Genomic DNA, 19,355 nt, shown 5'->3' with positions numbered 1-19,355 from the left:
TGCCCACTTTGGTCCAGTTCCTTCTCTACCTTAGAGAATGAGAATGTTTCAAGTTAACCTCCTGACTTGTATCTTGTTTGAGAGAGGGGTAACAATTATTTGTCGATCTGCTTCAAGTATGGAAAAGCTGCATATTGACAATGCTTACCATTGAAATGTTTTTCCTCTTTGGTTGGCAACAATAAAAAGTAAAGTTATCATAGTCTTCACAAACCATACAGCTGCTCTCTCATTCGAGACCAGGAGAGTCAACTGGTGGTGACTTAACCTGAGGGTCACTATGCCTCAGACCAAGGGCAAAGTTGAGAATGTGGGACTTGAATGGGAACTTCAGCTGATGCAGGAATTGAACTTGCACTGTTCGCATCACTATGCATTGGAAACCAGCTGTAAGAATACACTGTTTATACCCGTATAATTCATAGAGACTCTGATGTATAAGAGTTCAACGACAAAATACTGCAGACATTAGAAATGTTGATGCAGCCTTGTTGGGGGGAATAAGTGTAGATGTTAGGGTCATGAGAATGCGTTTTCATGGTTAAACTGTTTGTCTTTCAATTGTTCCACATCGACTAGCTGAGTGTTTGCTTAGCTCCCAATTGTTGTTTCTTCACCGAAGAGTAAGAATAAAGCGAAACAACGAGTAGGAATAAATGGGTACACAGAGATCAGTTCTAGGATCCTAGCTATTCACAAAATATTTTCATGATTTAGATAGGGGAACTAAACGTAATACGTAATATGTCAAATGTGCATAGGACATAAAATTGGGTGTGAAGGTGAGCTGTGCAGAAGATGCAAACATGTTGCCATGTGATTTGGACAGGCTGAGTGAGTGGGGAAAATGCATGGTAGGTGCAGTGTCATGTGAGGTGATTCACTGAAGTACTAAGAATAGGAAGGCAGGTTATTATTTGGATGGCTGTAAACTGAGAGAGGGAAATGATCAACAATATCTGGGTGTCTTTGTGCACCAGTTGCTGAAAGTAAGCAAACAGGTGCAGCAGGCAAACAGTATGTTGGCCTTCATGGTGAGTATATTTGAGCAATGGAACAAGCATGTCTTGCTGCAGTTATGCAGGACATTGAGGCCACAACAGGAGTATTCCGTGCAATTTTGGTTTCCTTGTCTGAGGAAGGACGTCCTTGCATAGATAGAGTACAGCGAAGGTTTACCAAATTAATTCCTGGATGGTAAGACTGATGCAAGAGGAGAGATTGACTTATTTAGGATTGTATTCCCTGGAGTTAAAGAAGAATGAGGGGGGGAATATCATGGAAACTGATAAGATTTAAGCAGAGCTGGACAGGTTGGATGTAGCAAAGATATTCCCAATAGTGCAGGAGCCCACAATCAGGTGTCGTAGTTTAAGCATAAGCATAAGATGAGGAGAGTTTTCTTCACCCAGAGAGTGGCAAGCCTGAGGAATTTACAACAACAAAGTGGTTGAGACCAAAATATTGTGTTTTCAAGAAGAACATAGATCTAGATCTTGTGGTTAAAGGGATCAAGGATTTGCCAGAGGGCGGGATTAGGATATTTAGTTTGATGACCAGCCATGATCATGTTGAACGGTGGTGTAGGCTTGAGGAATCTGACTTCTGTTGCTATCTTCTAAGTTTGTATTTTGATCGACATTTTGCGGTAAAAGGGTTGTCGTCTACTTGTGGAAATTGACTGTCTGATAATCTCTTTTTTTTTTTATTTTGTGCAGGCAAACCGTTCCGTGGAATTTCTGCAATCCAAGAAACGAAGTGTTCCTTTTTTCATGATGCTATCAACTCCAGCCTGCCATTCTCCGTGGACTGTTGCTCCACGGTACAGCAAGTCTTACAACGTCACCAAAGCTCCTCGTCATGGAAGTTTCAATGTGCATGGGAAGGTTAGTCGAGCCCACACAGGCTGGCATACACCTCACTTGGGTCAGAACGACCAAGATCATTGACAGCAGACAGAGCTGAGGGGAGAATTAGAAGGATTCAAAATTTGATGGATTTTGATATTTTACACTGGGAGAATAGAATGTCAGTCGTCAACCTTTTCGCAGTAAATTGAAGGAAACTCTACAAAAACTGGAAGTAAAGTTCCCTTCAGATCACTGCCTAATGCTTCTCAGGTACTCACTCATCTGGTGTATTTTTAAAATAATATTTGCTTGCGAAAGCAGTTGGTGCCAGTAATATCAACAATCTCCACAAGATGGTGCCAGCAGCCAGAACGCATTGATTTCAAAAGACTGGGACATCATTTCAAAGTTTTTATTTAGATTAGATTCTGTACCAACCCTCCGAAGAGTAACCCAACCAGACCCATTTCCCTCTGACTAATGCACCCAACACGATGGACAATTTAGCATGGCCAATTCACTTAACAACGAAGTTTAAGAAACTTCTGCATTTGTTGCAAGTATACCTAATTCAGAGCGTTGCCTATGCAGATGAACCTCTCTCATCTGTGAAATAATTGTTACTTTTGCAAAATTTGAGAGGCAACAAAATGATGTCCACACTATTGGGATGAAAAATTGAAGCAAGAATCGGGACAAAATGTGATGGCAGCTGTGGCATTCAGAACTGTTCTTGTCTCCCACAGGATAAACACTGGCTCCTTCGACAAGCTAAAACGCCTATGAAGAACACCTCTATCGAATTCCTGGACGGTGTATTCAGAAAAAGGTATTCGGATGCATTTGCTTTAAAAAAATCTAAGCATGTTGTGCAGTGGGTTACACTGAGGCTTAAATCAAGTCTCGTCAGTTACAATGGAAATCACTTCTGCTTGCTTGAGATTGCTGGGAAAAGGGATGTGAGGGGCTGAAAGAATACTTTCCTGGGGCTACTGCTGCAGTCTCAGCAGTGTTAAGGGCCTCAGAGGTGTATCTAAATGAACTCATTCATTCAAGTGCTGCTTGTATGGCAAACCGCCTCACAATTGCAGCTGACTTTTTTTTGTGCATGATTTTGCTGTACAAGAGGGAGAAATTTACACCTACCAGTTGGAACAAGATGCATAATATTAAGGTCAGATAGTCAACATTTAAAATGCTAAAGTGATATGTTCTGTTGAGTAGTTCGATTCATTACTTTTTGAAGGTGAATTGTGATTAAACCAGCAACAAATTGGCTTCGACCTGAGAATCTATTTTAATCTTCCACCAGGAAGGTGTCCAAAATATAATCAGCAATAATTTCTGCCCTAAAAGATTGTAATATTTGTAATCTGCATAACATTTTACAATGCTGATTGTCCAAGCTTATCTTCAAGTTTTTCACAAATGATGAAATGAACATTGGCTTAGGTGACTAATTTACATCGAGACGCAGTCATGTCAATCAAATACGCTTTGAACTAGGATTCTTAACTGAACCTACCTTTCTCCTTCTCACTTCTCTCATCAAGACTTTGGCTACTTAGCAAGTCCTGCAAGTTTCCTTCATATCCTGAGAACAAGCCAAAATTGCCATACTTTGCAGGAATTCTTTTATTTCCTGCTTTCTTCTGAGGTATCACAACTTTTTGGGTGTTTTGAAAACCCCCAGGAAACTGAGTCTCCACCACTTGTTAAACACCTCAGATTTGTGGAGATTCCTGTTCACGTGGGCTTCACTGCACTTGGGCTTGTCTCCTCCACCTCAAAATACTCTTCATTTCTGACAGTCATTTTGTCTCTGTGCCACAGCCATTTTCAGGTTCTTGGTGGAATCTCTCTGTCTGTTGAACTTGAGCTTTGCACAAACTAATTCAGGTGCTTATCGCTCCAAGACCTTCTCAAATATGTATTTCCGACAATTAACAAGAAAGGCTCCAACCCTGAATTCACGCATCTCAGCATTTGCGATGGTTAGATGAGATTGTCCTTAGGTATATATATTCATGAACACTTCAGCTTTAAAACTGGGCGGACTCTCCACAGCCATGCTATCTGCAGCTTGGCAGCAGTTCAAGGTTCATTGCCATTTTATGGTTTCCACCAAAATAACTCTGACCCCTCTGAATTATGGAACCTTTGGACTGTCATTAACCTGTGCTTGTTTGGTTTGCAGTTACATGAAAGCTATTTCATCGCAAGACTTTTCCATTCATATTACTTTGAACATTTGGAATTCCTCAAACGACAAAGTATCTCAAAAATACGCATATAAAACGCAAACCAGATGATTATAACACATTGCATAATTCTTTGATATTGTTGCACTCCTTTGGTATTTGAGCTAGGACAAGAAATCTAACATTTCACTGATGCTGTGTGTTCATGGATAAGATGTAGACATTAAAATTAAACAAATTACAAGAAAAAAATCCCAGTTTATTTATTGCAAATGAATAAAGATTTTGAATTTGGTTTGATTCTCTATTACAACCCACTTTACACAGATATGATTTCTTGCAGAGCTGAAGACACATTTCTAATGTCAACTCAGTGTGGACTTGCTTTGTGCCACAACTGAAGGATGGTGTGAGAATGCCTTTTTTAAATCTCACTCAGGAGAAACTGTCCCTTTAAAATGGGTTGCAATTGTGTGGACGCATTCAATTATTCTGGAAGGGCCTCGCACTTGTATTTATGCGAGGCTCGTTCAGCAAAAAATGTGTCTCATGGATGCACCAAACAAAATCACGTAATTCCTCAGTTTTGCAAGTTGGCTGCTTATTATTGCAAAATTGCTAATGAGGCATGATTTGCTACAGGGAGTTGTTGAGATTGAGAGCTTTTTGCTTAAAAGAGGAGTAGTGAATGAGTATTTAAAGTGAAAAAGGAAATGGTGCTTTGGACAGAAATGGAGAGAGAACAGTCTGGATTCTGCAGCATGTTTATTTGGTCACTTTTGGTCAAGGCTTATCCCAATTTCTGCCTTATTTATTGTCGATTTTTGATAAATCCATCATTGTGAATGGCCTGTCCAGCCACACTGACTTCCGACTGCCAAAGCACATCTTCCTCGTGCAGCTCAAGGAAGCCCCTCGTGAGAGGAAGAAAAGGCAAATTGCATTCAAGGACTATCATTGAAGTGTTTTCAAAGCTGTATGTCTTATGGCCAGTGATAATTCAAATTAGATTTTTCTGATAATGACTGAAAACAAACTACCCACGAACTGTCCCATCTGAGGAAGTGGCTTTAGATTTGGCGTTTAGGTTTCTCCAGATTTTGTTCTTATTTTCAAGTGCTGAGAAATAGCTTCACAGCAGTGAGTTGATTGAATCATCGAGTCTGCGCCAGCCAAAAACAATGTGCCTTTCCCTATGCTGAAAACCACTCTGACTCTGACTCTAAAATGTTTCAAAGATTCTATGACGACTTCCCTCAAGAAATGCAATATGGATATTTATTGCACAGGAAGAATACAATCAGAAGAAAACAATTTGGAGGAGGCTCCGGTTATGAAGGGACACAATTTTTTGAGAACACCCATCAGCAAGAAAAGTACAGAGAAGGAACCAGAGAAAGGAATGCCAATGATCTCAAGGCCAAGAATTAATTCCACCTCCTGGAAACATCTGGCAAACATACAGTGACTCAGAATTTCCTAGGTGGACAATCATACTCAATCATAAGTGATTGCTGACAAAGACAATGACTCACGCCTGTTGGCGAATCAGAAGGCCTGGGACTAAACTTTTCCAGCTTAGCTAATCACCATCCACCAACACTTAAAGAACATGCACCAAATAATGTGTAGTTTTTATTCCCTCCTCTGAACTCCACCAACCTTATCACCACACATACAACCTCCCTTCTCCCCTCGCCCCCCCCCCCACCCCACCCAGCACACATACAACGCGCACACACACACTCATCTAATGTCCAACTTGCCTCATATCCACCTGGCGAAGGAGCAAACTGTTGATCAGATTTTGAAGGCACACATGCTGTTAATTTCTGGGGAAACCTTTGTGACAGGTTTTTCAATCCAGAAATCCTTAGCATGTAGTCAATAGCCTCCAATTTGCAGTTTAACAGAAATTGTTACATTTTTTTCTTGTACCTTACAGGTGGCAGACTTTGCTGTCTGTGGATGATCTGGTAGAGAAGGTTGTCATGAAACTGGAGGAAATGAAGGAACTGAATAACACGTACATATTCTACACATCTGACAATGGCTATCACACAGGTCTGTTTCAAGTTGAGCTTTTTGCCCGATATTCCCTTTTGCATTTTATTTTTTCAAAGTTATGATATGATTTCAGGCATTCATCTATTTGTTTCTGGTCCAATTATGAATGTGACAAACTCCTTTTTGTTCTAGCATGTGAGACATAATATGAGACATAACAGTTTCTTGGAGTAAACTCTGACTCTCGGGTGCATGTTGTGAAAATGTTGCTGAAGTCTTCTTTTCACATGTCGCATTTACCCAGTTTGCCTGAACATTAGATAAAACCAAAACAAATGTGAATGCTGTAAATCACAGACAAGAATAGAAATTGCTGGAAAAGCACAGCAGGTCTGTCAGCATCTGAGAGAAATCACGGTTAACTTTTCAGGTTGAGTGACCCTTCTTCAGAACTGGGTCATTCAACCCGAAACATTAACACTAATTTCATCCCACAGATGCTGCCAGAATGGTTGAGATTTTACAGCAATTTCTATTTTTGACAGACTGTAAGAAACTCCCATTTTTATTGTGAACCAAGATGTGGAGTTGTCGGACTGGGGTGGGCAAAGTTAAAAGTCACTCAACACCAGGTTATAATCCAACAGGTTGTACTTGCAAATAAACCTGTTGGACTATAACCTGGTTTTTTGTGATTTTTAACATTGTGAACCAAGTGTGGCTGCACTTGATGAAGGCTTTCATCTATCAGTGAAAGGGGTTATTATTCACTGTTGTTATGGAATGAAGCCTCTTGCTTGGCTTTAAAAGCAGCTGTAATAGTGCCCAAAGGAATAGGAGGAAGCCACGTAGCTCTGAAGCTTGCTCTGCCATTCAACTCCAGCAGAAATGATCTGCATAACTCCAAATACCTGCCTTTTCCCCACGTCCTTAATACCTTTTCTTTAACAGAAATCTGTCGGTTACTGGTTGAGAATTTGTTCCGACATCATTTGCTACTTGCATGCCAGAGCTTTTGATTGGCCGTTATGGACAGCCTCATTTTAAAACTGTTTCCTATTCCTAGTTTCCCTAATGAACCGAAAGTTTCTTATTACTGGCTCCACTTAATATTTTAAAGTTGGATCACATTGCCCCTTAGCTCTTGGAAATATGTCGCCCCTTGTAAGTTCATCTTTGAATTCTGGTTCCATTCCAATACCAGATAGTGGGAAAGGTTGAAACTTTATTGCTGGAACAGCACAGCAGGTCAGGCAGCATCCAGGGAACAGGAGATTCGACGTTTCGGGCACAGGCCCTTCTTCAGGAATGGATAGTGGGCAAATCCACCCCCACCAGTGCTCAAATTGCGCACCAAAATAATTTCCCCAGGTAATCAATTGGACAGAAGTCAACACCATAATTAGAATGGGAGGAAATAATGAGACTCAGGGCTGGTTATCTCTGATGTGACCTCTCAGCAATAAATGTGGAAGGGAAACAATCTGCAAACAAAGAAGGGAGTGGCTGTGCAGAAACTAACTGGTAACAATGAATGAGTTGCCAGACCTGAAGCAGGTGTGGAAGTGGAGAACTCGAAAATTATACCTGCAAGAAGGTTGTTGGGGAAAGGGAGGGAGGGTTGTGGAATGACATGCAGACAGAAAACAAGTTTCAACCTGTCCACAAATCAATATTCTACTATTTAGATATATGAAAATATGAAATCAATGAGATAGTGGACTCCTTTCGAATGAATTTGGTATCTCTTTATGGCTGCTTAAATTCAGAAATCGCTAAACTTTGAAAAATGATCACTATCATAAAAAGTGAATTATTATATTTAAATATGGGATTGAGATCAAAGATGCAGTACATGAGTAAAAGGAAAGGCTCAGTTGGCTGGACAGCTGGTTTTTGATGCAGGGTGATGCTAACAGCAGAGCTTCAATTCCTGCAGTGGCTGAGGTCACCATGAAGGACTCTTCTTCTCAACCTTTCCCCTCACCTGAGGGTTGGTGAGCCTCAGGCTAATGAGAGAGCAGTCCAATGATCCTCTGGAATCAAGGCAACTTAACCCTAGCGAGATGGCTCAGTGGTTAACATTGCTGCCTCACAGTGCCAGGGACCCGGGTTTGATTCCACCCTCTGGTGACTGTATGGAATTTTCACATTCTGCTCATGTCTGCATGGGTTTCCTCCATGTACTCCGGTTTCATCCCACAGTCCAAAGACGGGAAGTTAGGTGGATTGGCCAGGCTAAATTGCCTATTGAATCCAAGGATGTACAGACGAGATGGATTAGCCATGGGATATGCAGGCTTACAGGGATAGGGTAGGGAGTGAGTCTGGATGTGATTTTGTTCCATACTGTATGGATTCTATGACTTGTGCCTACTTTTGGTATGCAGTTTTCCTTCCAAGGCCATTGTATCTTTCCAAAGCTGTGATGCCCAAAATGTTCAAGTACTTTAAATGCCACATTTGCAGCACATTGCACAGTTGCAGCGTTACTTTCAACTTCTATTTTTTTTCCTTTAATCAAGGCCAGTATTCGTTGAATTTTTTCTTAGTTATTTGCTGCACTAGTTTGTGGTATTGTAGTAATCTCTGTTTTTGAATGCATAAGCTCTTTGGACTCCCACTGCTTTATAGCTTATCATCATTTTTCAAAAAAGAAGTCTTTTTTTTCCACTGTGGGAAAAAGCCTATAATTGTCAGCAAGTATCCGCCCATTCTCATCCCAATTTCCAGCACTAGCCCCGTAACTTTGTATACTACGACATTTCAAGGACCCATCTAAATACTTGTTAAATATCTTGAATGTTGTTAGCCGTTTGCAGACAACAAGTTCCACTTACAACTGTTTGGTGAAAAACATTTTTCCTCAAATCCCCTCTAAACCTGAGCTTAAAACTGTGTCCCTTAATTATTGACCCCGCTATTAAGGGTAAATGTTTCTCCCTGTCTCCCCTGTCTATGCCCCTCACAACATTGTACAACTCAGTCAGGTCCCCACTAAGTATCTCTGATCTGAGAAAAACAATGCCAGCCTTTCCCATCTCTCTTCAAAGCTGAACCAGTCCAGCCCAGGTTATATCCTCTGCACTTTGTCTGGACCAATAACATACTTCCTGGAGTGTGATGACCAGAACTCCACACAATACTAAAGCTGTGGTCTATGTAATATTATATACAGCTCCAGTGTTACCTCCTTGCTCTTATGTTCAACGCTTTGACTAATAGAGGCAAATGTCCTAGGTGACTTAATCACTTTATCTACCTGTCCTGTTTCCTTTAAGATCTATGGACACACACACCAAGATGCTTTTGATACTCTGTAGTTCCCAGGATCTGACCATCCAATGTGTACTCCCTTGCTTTTTTAGAATTCCCAAAATGCATCATTCCATAATTATTGAGATTAATTTTCTTTTGTCACTGTTCTGCCCATCTGAACAGCCTGTCTATATCATCCTGTCCTCCTTGTTGTTTTACACATTGTCAATTCTTGTGCCTATGCAAACTTTCTGCATTCTCATTGTTAAGACGGACCCGCGGGGTCCCGTCTTTGCGTGTTCTTTCGGAAGGAGAGACTCACACTGGCAACTATGGTTAGACGCAGACAGCAGTTTATTCACAGAATCTTAACTGGTACAACGAATCTACAAGCATGCATTAATTGGAGAAGGCGTTCTCCCTTCTCGTTCAAACTTGACACAATTATACTTTGCGCTGCCTGGAGTCCCCGGTCAGTTCGCCTTCCCCATTGGTCCATTCATCTGCGCGCGCTGGGGATCCGTCCTCCTATTGGCCGCATCGAAGTGCCTGTCCAGCTTCTGCTGTGCTTGACAATGGCTCAGCCATCCCCGGGAGCGGTTCCGATCCCATATTCAATAGTTCATTGTTTCAAGGAATTACTATGCGTCTAACAGGCTAGCCATTTTCAATAGTTTCAGTTTAACTAAATTGACAATTACACTTATCAACTTTAGACTTAAACAGAGCCATTCACACTTAACAGTTACAGGTTCCGATAGAGCAATTCACACTTGTCTAACAGTTACAGATTCCGATTGGTTTCTTTATTAATCCTGAGTTTTGATGGGGCAATTGATTCTGGCTGGTATTTACAGGCTCCAAGATTTAATTAACATTATGCATATCCCTTACAAGCTCCAGCCAGGTACTCATGCAGTCGCCAGCAGCAGCTCGCTTGGCTGTTGTTAACCATTTCAGGGCTGGAACTAGAAGTGTCTGTTGCAGAACTAGTGTCATCCTCCCTAGCCCTACATTAAACACCCCAGTGAAATCTCCCCAACACTCATATTCATGTTTAGATTGTTTACATACATCCATAAACAAGTGACACTGTGCCAAATCCTGTGGTATGCCACAGCACATTCCCATCTATCCTTTGACGATCACCTTCTGCTTGCCTCTTTGAATCATTTTTGGATCCAGTTCACCAAAATGTCCTGTCTCATGGGTTCTTGGCTTCTTAACCAACTTGCCACACAAGACCTTGTGAGAAGCTTTACTCAAGTCCATGTTGATGTCATCAAGTGCTTTAATCTCATCTGGACTCTTGTCATGATCTTGCAAAATTCGATCACATTTTCAGACAGGACATCTCCCTGATAAAGCCATGCTTATCATTTTGATGGATCCCTGCATCTCCAAATGAAGATTAATTCTGCCCATAGGAATTGTTTCCAATAGTTTCTCTCCCACATATGTTAGATTCACTGGCCTGTTGTATCCTGCTTTATCCCAACCAAGTTTCTTGATGTCTTTGTAATTCACAATTCCATTTTATACTGTTTACAATGCCCCCAATTTTTGTGGCATCAGTAAATCCCATGTATGTTGCTCTCTATCTCATTCAATTCAGTTATAGAACAATACAGCACAGGCCCTTCAGCCCTCAATGCTTGCCAGCCTTTAATCCTACTCTAAGATCAGACTAATGTACATACCCTTCATTGTACTAACTTCCATGTGCCTATCCAAGACTTGCTTCAATGTCCCTAATGTATCTGACTCTACTACCACTGCTGACAGTGCATTCCATGCACCCACCACTGTCTGAGTAAAGAACCTACCTCTGACATCTCCCCTACACCTTCCTCCAATTACCTTAAAATTATGCCCCCTTGTGATAGACATTCCCACTCTGGGAAAATGTCTCTGATACCATTCTATCTATGCCTTTCAACATCTTGTACAGCTCTATCAAGTCACCTCTCATCCTCGTTCGCTCCAATGAGAAAAGCCTGAACTTCCTCAACCTTTCTTCATCAGACATGCCCTCCAGTCCAGGCAGCATCCTGGTATATCTCCTCAGCATGTTCTCTAGAGCTTCCACTTCTTTCCTATAATGAGGTGACCAGAACTGAACTCAATATTCCACGTATGGTCTAACTAGGACTCTACAGAGCTGCAGCATAACCTTGCTGCTCTTAAACTCAATGCTAATAAAAGCCAACGTACCAAATGTCTTCTTAACAACCCTGTTAACATGGGTGGCAACTTTGAGGGATCTATGGACATGGACGCCCATATCTCTCTGCTCCTCCACCCTGCCAAGAACCCTGCCTTTAACTCTGTATTCTGCATTCAAATTCGACAAAGTGAATCATTTCACACTTTTCCAGGTTGAACTCCATCTGCCACTTCTCAACCCAGCTCTGCATCCTGTCAATGTCCCATTGCAAACTACAACAGCCCTCCACACGATCCACAACTCCACCAACCTTCGTGCCATTGGCAAACGTACTACCCCCCCCGCCGCCCCCTTCCACTTTCTCATCCAAGTCATTTATAAAAATCACAAAAGTAGAGATCCCAGAACTGATCCCTGTGGAACACCACTGGTCACCAAACTCCAGGCTGAATACCTTCTGTCTACCACCAACCTCTGTCTTCTATGTGCCAGTCAATTCTGTATCCAGACAGATAGGTTTCTCTATATTCCATGCCTCCTTACTTTCTGAATGAGCCTACCATGGGGAACATTATCAAATGCTTTGCTAAAATCCATGTATACCACATCCATTGCTCTACCTTCATCAATGTGTTTTGTCACATCCTCAAAGAATTCAATAAGGCTTGTGAGGCATGACCTGCCCCTCACAAAGCCACGCTGACTATCTCTAATCAAACTATGGTGTTCCAAATAATCATAAATCCTGTGTCTCAGAATCCTCTCCAATATTTTGCCCACGACTGATATAGGACTGACCTGTCTGTAATTCCCAGGATCCCTATTCCCTTCCTTGAAAAAGGGAATAACATTTGCCACCCTCCAATCACCTGGCACTACTCCAGTGGACAGTGAGCATGGAAAGCTCATGGCCAAAGCCGCAGGAATCTCTTCCCTTGCTTCCTGTAGTAACCTAAGGTATATCCGGTCTGGCCCAGGGGATTTATCATCCTATATGTTGTGCATTTCCCTGAGAACATCTGTTCCCAATTTAGGCACCCATGTTCCTGCCTAATAGCATTGTAATTCCCCCTCCCCCAATTAAGTACTTTCCCATAGCGTCTGCTCCTTTCCCTCTCCATGAGTATAGTAAAGGTCATGGAGTTGTGATCACTGTCACTATGAATAAGTAGAGTGAATATTTGAGACTGAGAAGCAGATCCCAATAGAAGTAGCCAACAGCTGCTACTGACAATAACTTTATCTGTTTGCAGGACAGTTCTCTCTGCCCATTGACAAGCGTCAGCTTTATGAATTTGATATTCGAGTGCCATTGCTGGTCCGTGGACCAGGTATCAAACCTAAGCAGACCATAAAGGTATGTATTCACTTCAAGCATAGCATTTGACTCCAACTCATGAACTGAGTCATGTTGCAGAACCCATTGCTAAGACCAGAAAGGGGACAATATGAATCAGTGGAGCTGGGCATTAAAATAGAATTTCATAAAGAGATCTTGCATTGAAATAGCAACTTCACCATTGAGTCAGTTGTTATAAAGGTAAATGCAATGATGGCATTCATTTTGATAGGACTTGAATATAATAGTAGGCATGTGCTTCTAAGACTCTTTCAGGCTCTGGTCACACCATATTTGGAGTACTGTGCACCATTTTGGGCCCCATATCTCAGGAAGGATGTACTGGCCCAGGAGTGTGTTGAGGAGGGGTTCATGAGTATGGTTCCAGGAAGGAAAAGCTGAACATATGAGGAACGTTTAAGGATTCTGGGTTTGTACTCGATGGAATTGAGAAGGATGAGGGGGGAAACCAGTTGAAACATACAGAATACTGAATGGCCTGGACAGAGTAGATGTTGAGAGGATGTTTCTGTTGGTGGGAGAGACTAGGACCTGAGGGCACAGCCTTAGAGTAAAGGGAAGATCTTTTAGAATGGAGATAAGGAGAAACGTCTTCAGCCAGGGAGTGGTGAATCTATGGAATTCATTCACATAGAAGGCTATGGAGGCCAGGTCATTGCCTATATTTAAGACTTGAGACAAGTAGATTCTTGAGTACCAAGGGTTACAGGAGAAATTGAGAGAATGGGGTTGAGAAACTTAACAGCCATGATTGAATAGTGGAGCAGATTTGATGGGCTGAATGGCCTAATTTCTGATCCTATATCTTATGGCCTTATCTCAACTATCCTCATCCACAATGAACTTTTGGACTGTAAGCCTCTTGTCTAAAGGAGAGAAATACATTTGTCGCATATGCACAGCAAGATCCCATATTTGCATTGCGATAAGGGATCAAATTTTGTGTCTTCGGTATTTGATGACAAAGATCAGGGAGGGATAAACAAAATCATACAAAAGCACTGTTCTAGGCTTCATCCTGTGGGTGGGAGGAGAACAGTCAAGGAAACTGCATTTTACCTTTTGTCACCTGATTGCACAGGAACCCATCCTGAATATAGACCTGGCACCCACCTTCTTGAATATCGCTGGATATGATGTCATCCAAAGCATGGACGGTAACTCTTTTCTTCCCCTCATGGTGAGTACCTTACGCTTATGCTCTTCTTACAGTACCTCTTCAGACATGCTGCTCACTGGTGAAAAGCAGCAGTGCAAAAGCTGAACCAACTCTTCAGGTCATGAAGCACAGTGTCCAAGTACACACCAGACCTGGACCACAAGAGGGCTCATGTTGATGAGTGGGAAATGTCATGAACAGAAGATATTCTAACCACCTCCCCTTGAGGTTCAGTGGTATCGACAGAAGTGGAGGTCAGAGCTGGATAGTGTTCAGTGAGCTACTTACATCCTGACACCCTAAACCAGTTTGCACTTCAAATACATACAAATATGTAAAGAGTGTTAGGTACGCGTGCACATCAGTAAAATCTAGGCCACTTCATTTGAACCATAAATATTTACTGTCTATCACCAAAGAAATGTTGTGTTGTATAATATTTGTTCTGTCAAGATTATTATTCAATCCTAAAAGCATCAAATGCCAATATTTTAAAAAATCTTTAACTCTATGGCAGTGGTTTCAATCTGTTCACACACTGCTGAAAAGTGAAATAGTGAATGAGTCGCAGGCTGAGAAATCCTGACAAGCTGGAAAATGAACGGTGCTTTCATGTTCATAATCACCCTGTTGTTGGCCAATTGATGATTAGTCCCATCCAAAAGAAGACTATTTTAAGAACTTGCAGCCCATATAATGGCAAGGGTTGGGGGACCAGTCCTGGTTTCCCCACTGGATGCCAGTCCAGAACTCTGCATTGAAGCTCTGGTCTTTATTAACACAACAGTTTGGAACAGGTTTTGAACTGACCACCTTCTGATCCACATGCAGCCATGAATACTACCAATATGACATATGTTCACTTCCCTTTAATCAATGGCTAATAGGGAAGTTTGTCCAAGGAGTTGACATGGAAGATGAGCAATAATTTAGAGTTGTGATGCTACAGTAGATGACCTATCACAAAAAATTGCACATTTCAACCATTAATTCTTCCCTGAATGCTTGATGAGATGAAAATGATCAAACGTGATTTGTTGACAATTAGCACCCAAAGGAAGACCGACCGTATCTGTGCACTTCTCTGCGTTGTAGTTGTCAAAAGCAGTCGGGAGAAAGGTTCCAAAACAAAAATTGCTGGAAAAGCTCAGCCATGCGAGCAGCATCTGTGGAGAGAAATCAGAGTTGAAGTTTCGGATTGAGAAGGGTCTCGAAACAGTAACTCTGATTTCTCACCACCAGACAGGCTGAACATATCAAGCAATTTCTGTTTGTGTCTCTGACTTACAACATCTGCATTTTTTTGTTTTGGGACAAAGGTCAGATGGTTTGATCCGTTCTTTCTGTTCTAACATTCTTCCTTCTATTTATTTCAGGATTCTTCACGGAATAAAACACACTGGCGCAATGATTTTCTGGTAGAATATACTGGAGAAGGTGATGCTAAGTTAGACCCTGCATGCCCCAATGTAGGACCTGGCGTGGCTGTAAGTAATCAACAAAAATAACTTGCATTTATCCAGATGTTTAACATCAAAGGTGATGAAGAGGCACATTCTATTTAAACAAAACACACATTCCAATTCTCATGTGAAGATTGCTTTTTCTCACTTGTTTCAACCTGCCGCTCCACAAACCATCATTGTGAAACTTTATTCACTGTTTCCATGCAAAAGCATGAATGCAGATGAAGTCATATTGCCAAAAGCATTAGCATTGCTTCTCCTGATGGCATAGTGGGTAACAGTTATATTTTAATGAAGCAGTGCAGGGCAAAAACATTTCAAGTTTGATCTCCTTGTTTAAAAAAATCTCTACTTGGATCCATACAGTCAAGTGCTTTGAAATACGGTTATTTAAGCTGGTCTCTGGCAGTACTCCATACATTGATGGAGTGAAGAAAAAAGATAGTTTTGGGCATGTTTTACGCTGTAGGAGTGCAGTCATGGGGGAGAATTAAGCACACTTCTTCTTTCTCATCACTATTTAGTGACTGCTGCAAAGATTAAGGATAACTGGCGAGGACAGAAGTCAACAGGATTATAGTGTGGAAACACTGAACCCAAGTTTTCAGAACTTGGAGTCCTGAAGGGCAATTGGAGTGTTTTGAAAGACAATTGTAGCAAAGGTCAGCACCTTGTGCAAAAGAGGGAGGGAATGGTTTTGAAAGTTGAATAAAACAAATGTCAATTTAACGAGCCATGCTTGCTTGAGTGAGAAACGTCTTTGAATTTGCAAGTTTGATGTCTTTTTCTTCTCCTTTCCTTAGGAATGTTTTCCAGACTGCGTGTGTGAAGATGCTTTTAATAATACTTATGCTTGTGTGAGAACATTATCAAAAGTCAATCTACAGTATTGTGAATTTGCCGACAGTGAGGTAGGTGCCGTCTGTCAGTCACATGCTGTGTGAACCTCTTACCTCCAACCTGTGCAGGTTCGTTATCTGTAAGCAATGGGATGTCCTAGGTTAAAAATGTGTACTCAACCAGAATTTCAAACTGTCGTTACCCGTTTGCTGTACACGTCACTTTCCATGGATTCTAATTTCATAGTATTGACTTGCCCTGAATTATTTTAGTTACTCCTATGTTCTGTTTTCAGGCCTTTGTTGAAGTCTACAACTTGACATCAGACCCACACCAATTGGTCAATATTGCAAAAACTGTGGATCCCTCACTACTTGTGAAGATGAACCAGCGGTTGATAAAGCTAGAATCTTGTTCTGGAAATGACTGTCGTACAGTAAAGGTAGAGGAAGATGGGTAAGTATTAGAATGCAATGATCATGAAGAAGGTATGTTCCAGCATTCGAAATATCGATTACTGTCGTCTTTATTAAATTTTCCTTCTTCCTGCAAACAGCTCTGATTCTTTAGGTAGCATTTAATCCTCTGAATCTAAAGGTTGTAGGTATAACTACTAATGCAGGAGTTGTGCACATAAATCTAGTATGACACTCGAATACAAAATAACCTTTGCACTCTCCAAGCTCCCATTTTTTGGATAAGACATCAAACTGATTATTATGTGCCCCCAGATGGCATTGATCAAACTAACAACAGGAGAATTCATCCCAATACTTGATAAACCACTATGTATACAAACTCTCAATTAAATTGAACCCAAGTGTTAACATTTAAAGCAATGTTTTGCATTCAGTGGAGGGAAGACTTCATCACGTTTCTAACTCTGCCCATTATGCTCTTTTACAGATTTGATTCCTAGTCGAAGGATTGCCCTCTTTCTGGCAGATTGTATTTGAGCCAACACAGACCAGTGTCCATCCACAAAAGAAAGAATGTGAATGATTGAAAATCCAGACATCTGGGTCCACAAACAAGATGAATGTGCAATAGCTCATCAGAAAGCACCTAAATTCATACAGGAGTCCTTTTTCTCCTTGTTTAACACTCCAACCAAGAAACCCTGCTCCTACCTTAATTTGAAATGTCCTGCTGTGTACGTTTGAAAAACCCATATTATTTTTGCAGGGTTACTTGAAAATGGTTTCTCACCATAAATAGAAATAAATGAATACATTTACCCCCAAACAGTTTCACCTGGGTAACTGAATTACTTTTTTAAAATTGGTTCTTAAAATCACTTATTTCCCTACCTATCCACTGCTTGTTTCAGCTTTCATTTTTCAAGACTGTTCCCTTCTCATTTAGAAGATCACTACAATTGTTTCACAAAAATTAAAACTCCTAGTGGGCTTGACTGTATAAAACATACTCATCAAGAAGTGGATCTTGATGCTTGGGGTGATTCTGTTCATCAAAATTGTGCAAAGACCATTTGGATTTAAGACGTCTGACTGACTAAATGAATGATTGACTAACTAATTTGGACAGAAGGATATCTCTGCATTCTACTGTGAAATTGCAAATTTCTGAGCCATCTCTTTCTTGTCAGTTAGCCATATTTAGATGTTGGAAGTGGATTATAAGAGCTACTTGTATGAATGCATACCACACTCTTTCGCTTCACTTTGTATTGCAACCACTTCCATAAATCATAATTACATAATTACCCAGTGCTTACTTAGAATGTTTCAACATGCTGGAATCGGTTTTGGGAATTCCTGCATTAATTTGAAGAGAGGAGTGAAACAACTCTTCAGAGTAATGAATACAATATCAAACTCATTTTGTCGGATTTATTAAGGTAAACCTGGAAAGACAATTAATGTTGCAGAATGCTTGAATATCAGGGATTTGTAATCTGAATGTAAAAGCGTGTTGGATTTCCGTGCGAAGGGTGACTTTTTAAGCAGGATTAAGCTGTTTTCAAAATGTAGGAAAAAGTAAAAAATTAAAAGAGTTCTCAAAGTGACAATTGATCAGATGTGTTTTTGAGATGAAAGTGAGCAGAATCTTAGAGCAGTCTGAGTAAAGTGCACATGGGCATAATTTGTGGCAGAAATGGGTGACAAGTCAGGCAAGACCTATCTTAACATCAGGAGCATCTTTCTGCACCTCATCCTGTTAACTTCAGTCTTATTTTACAAAGTACACTGAACAAGATGGATGTCAACAAATGCTAGTATAGCAGTCAGAGTGACTTCAGCTCATCACTGAGACTGAACGACCTCCATGTTGGGCACGGTCCGCACTCACCGTACAATCATGGATGCTGACATCTGACACGTACCATGCTCTGAGAAGCCTCATGGCATATTACCCAATTCACTTACTGGATGCTTGCTGCACCTCTGGCTACACTGGCAATTATCATTGTATTACTGTTGCAAGGACACCATACATTGAGGCACACGCATCCAGCTCATGGACTGGACTAGGCTGCATCTCAGGGTTCTTAACTTGCTGTCATAGCACTCAATCATTCAGCTTATCTTGTTGCTCACAGAATGCTTGCCATGCATTGCCATGCCTCTTTTGCACTTTGCCCTATGACATGTCTCTTGCTTTGCTGTTTGGCACAGCACAAAGCCAGACAGTTTGTCACACTTGTCAGGTTTCTGTCAAGTCAAGAGAAATAGCCTTTGCACAGGGACTATCTGCACAGTTAGCCAGGGCAACTTCCCATAACTGCCTCGCAGCTTGGATATGGTCAATCAGCTACTTTGGAGCGGTTATCGCAAAACATGTGAGGAGCTGAATGTTGAGCATCCCACCACCATCTTGACACTTTTTGCTCTATGTGGGCTGTAGGATGAGAGATAGATATTATGTGAGATGAACACAAGTGGCACAAGTCTTACAGTTAATGCAGGTGAGAAGGTGTCCTGAGAGAGTGAGAAACAGCGCAGAGGGCATGTAGTTAGTGGCGTCAGGGATTGGAAGATGAGAGCAAGCGGAGAAGATCATGTCGGCAATAGTGAGAGTGGTCA

At 41.2% G+C, this 19,355-nt stretch overlaps 1 protein-coding gene across 1 annotated transcript in view; it reads left to right on the top strand.

Moving 5' to 3' along the window:
- Positions 1 to 18,340, top strand: part of gnsb (glucosamine (N-acetyl)-6-sulfatase (Sanfilippo disease IIID), b) — a 56,022-nt gene extending 37,682 nt beyond the window's left edge. Inside the window, exons 6-14 of the mRNA XM_043681383.2 lie at positions 1,719 to 1,886; positions 2,597 to 2,679; positions 5,997 to 6,115; positions 12,737 to 12,840; positions 13,925 to 14,023; positions 15,379 to 15,489; positions 16,272 to 16,379; positions 16,604 to 16,764; positions 17,215 to 18,340. Coding sequence (XP_043537318.2) covers positions 1,719 to 1,886; positions 2,597 to 2,679; positions 5,997 to 6,115; positions 12,737 to 12,840; positions 13,925 to 14,023; positions 15,379 to 15,489; positions 16,272 to 16,379; positions 16,604 to 16,764; positions 17,215 to 17,227 — 966 coding nt within the window. The 3' untranslated portion in view covers positions 17,228 to 18,340. The remainder of the gene's footprint in view (positions 1 to 1,718; positions 1,887 to 2,596; positions 2,680 to 5,996; positions 6,116 to 12,736; positions 12,841 to 13,924; positions 14,024 to 15,378; positions 15,490 to 16,271; positions 16,380 to 16,603; positions 16,765 to 17,214) is intronic.
- The last annotated feature ends 1,015 nt before the right edge of the window (positions 18,341 to 19,355 follow it).

This window comes from Chiloscyllium plagiosum, unplaced genomic scaffold (genome assembly GCF_037043375.1).
Source record: "Chiloscyllium plagiosum isolate Xiang-an unplaced genomic scaffold, Cpla_swu_hap1 HiC_scaffold_48, whole genome shotgun sequence".
Classification (NCBI taxonomy): Eukaryota; Metazoa; Chordata; class Chondrichthyes; order Orectolobiformes; family Hemiscylliidae; genus Chiloscyllium; species Chiloscyllium plagiosum.
This window is presented reverse-complemented; position numbering and strand designations above follow the sequence as displayed.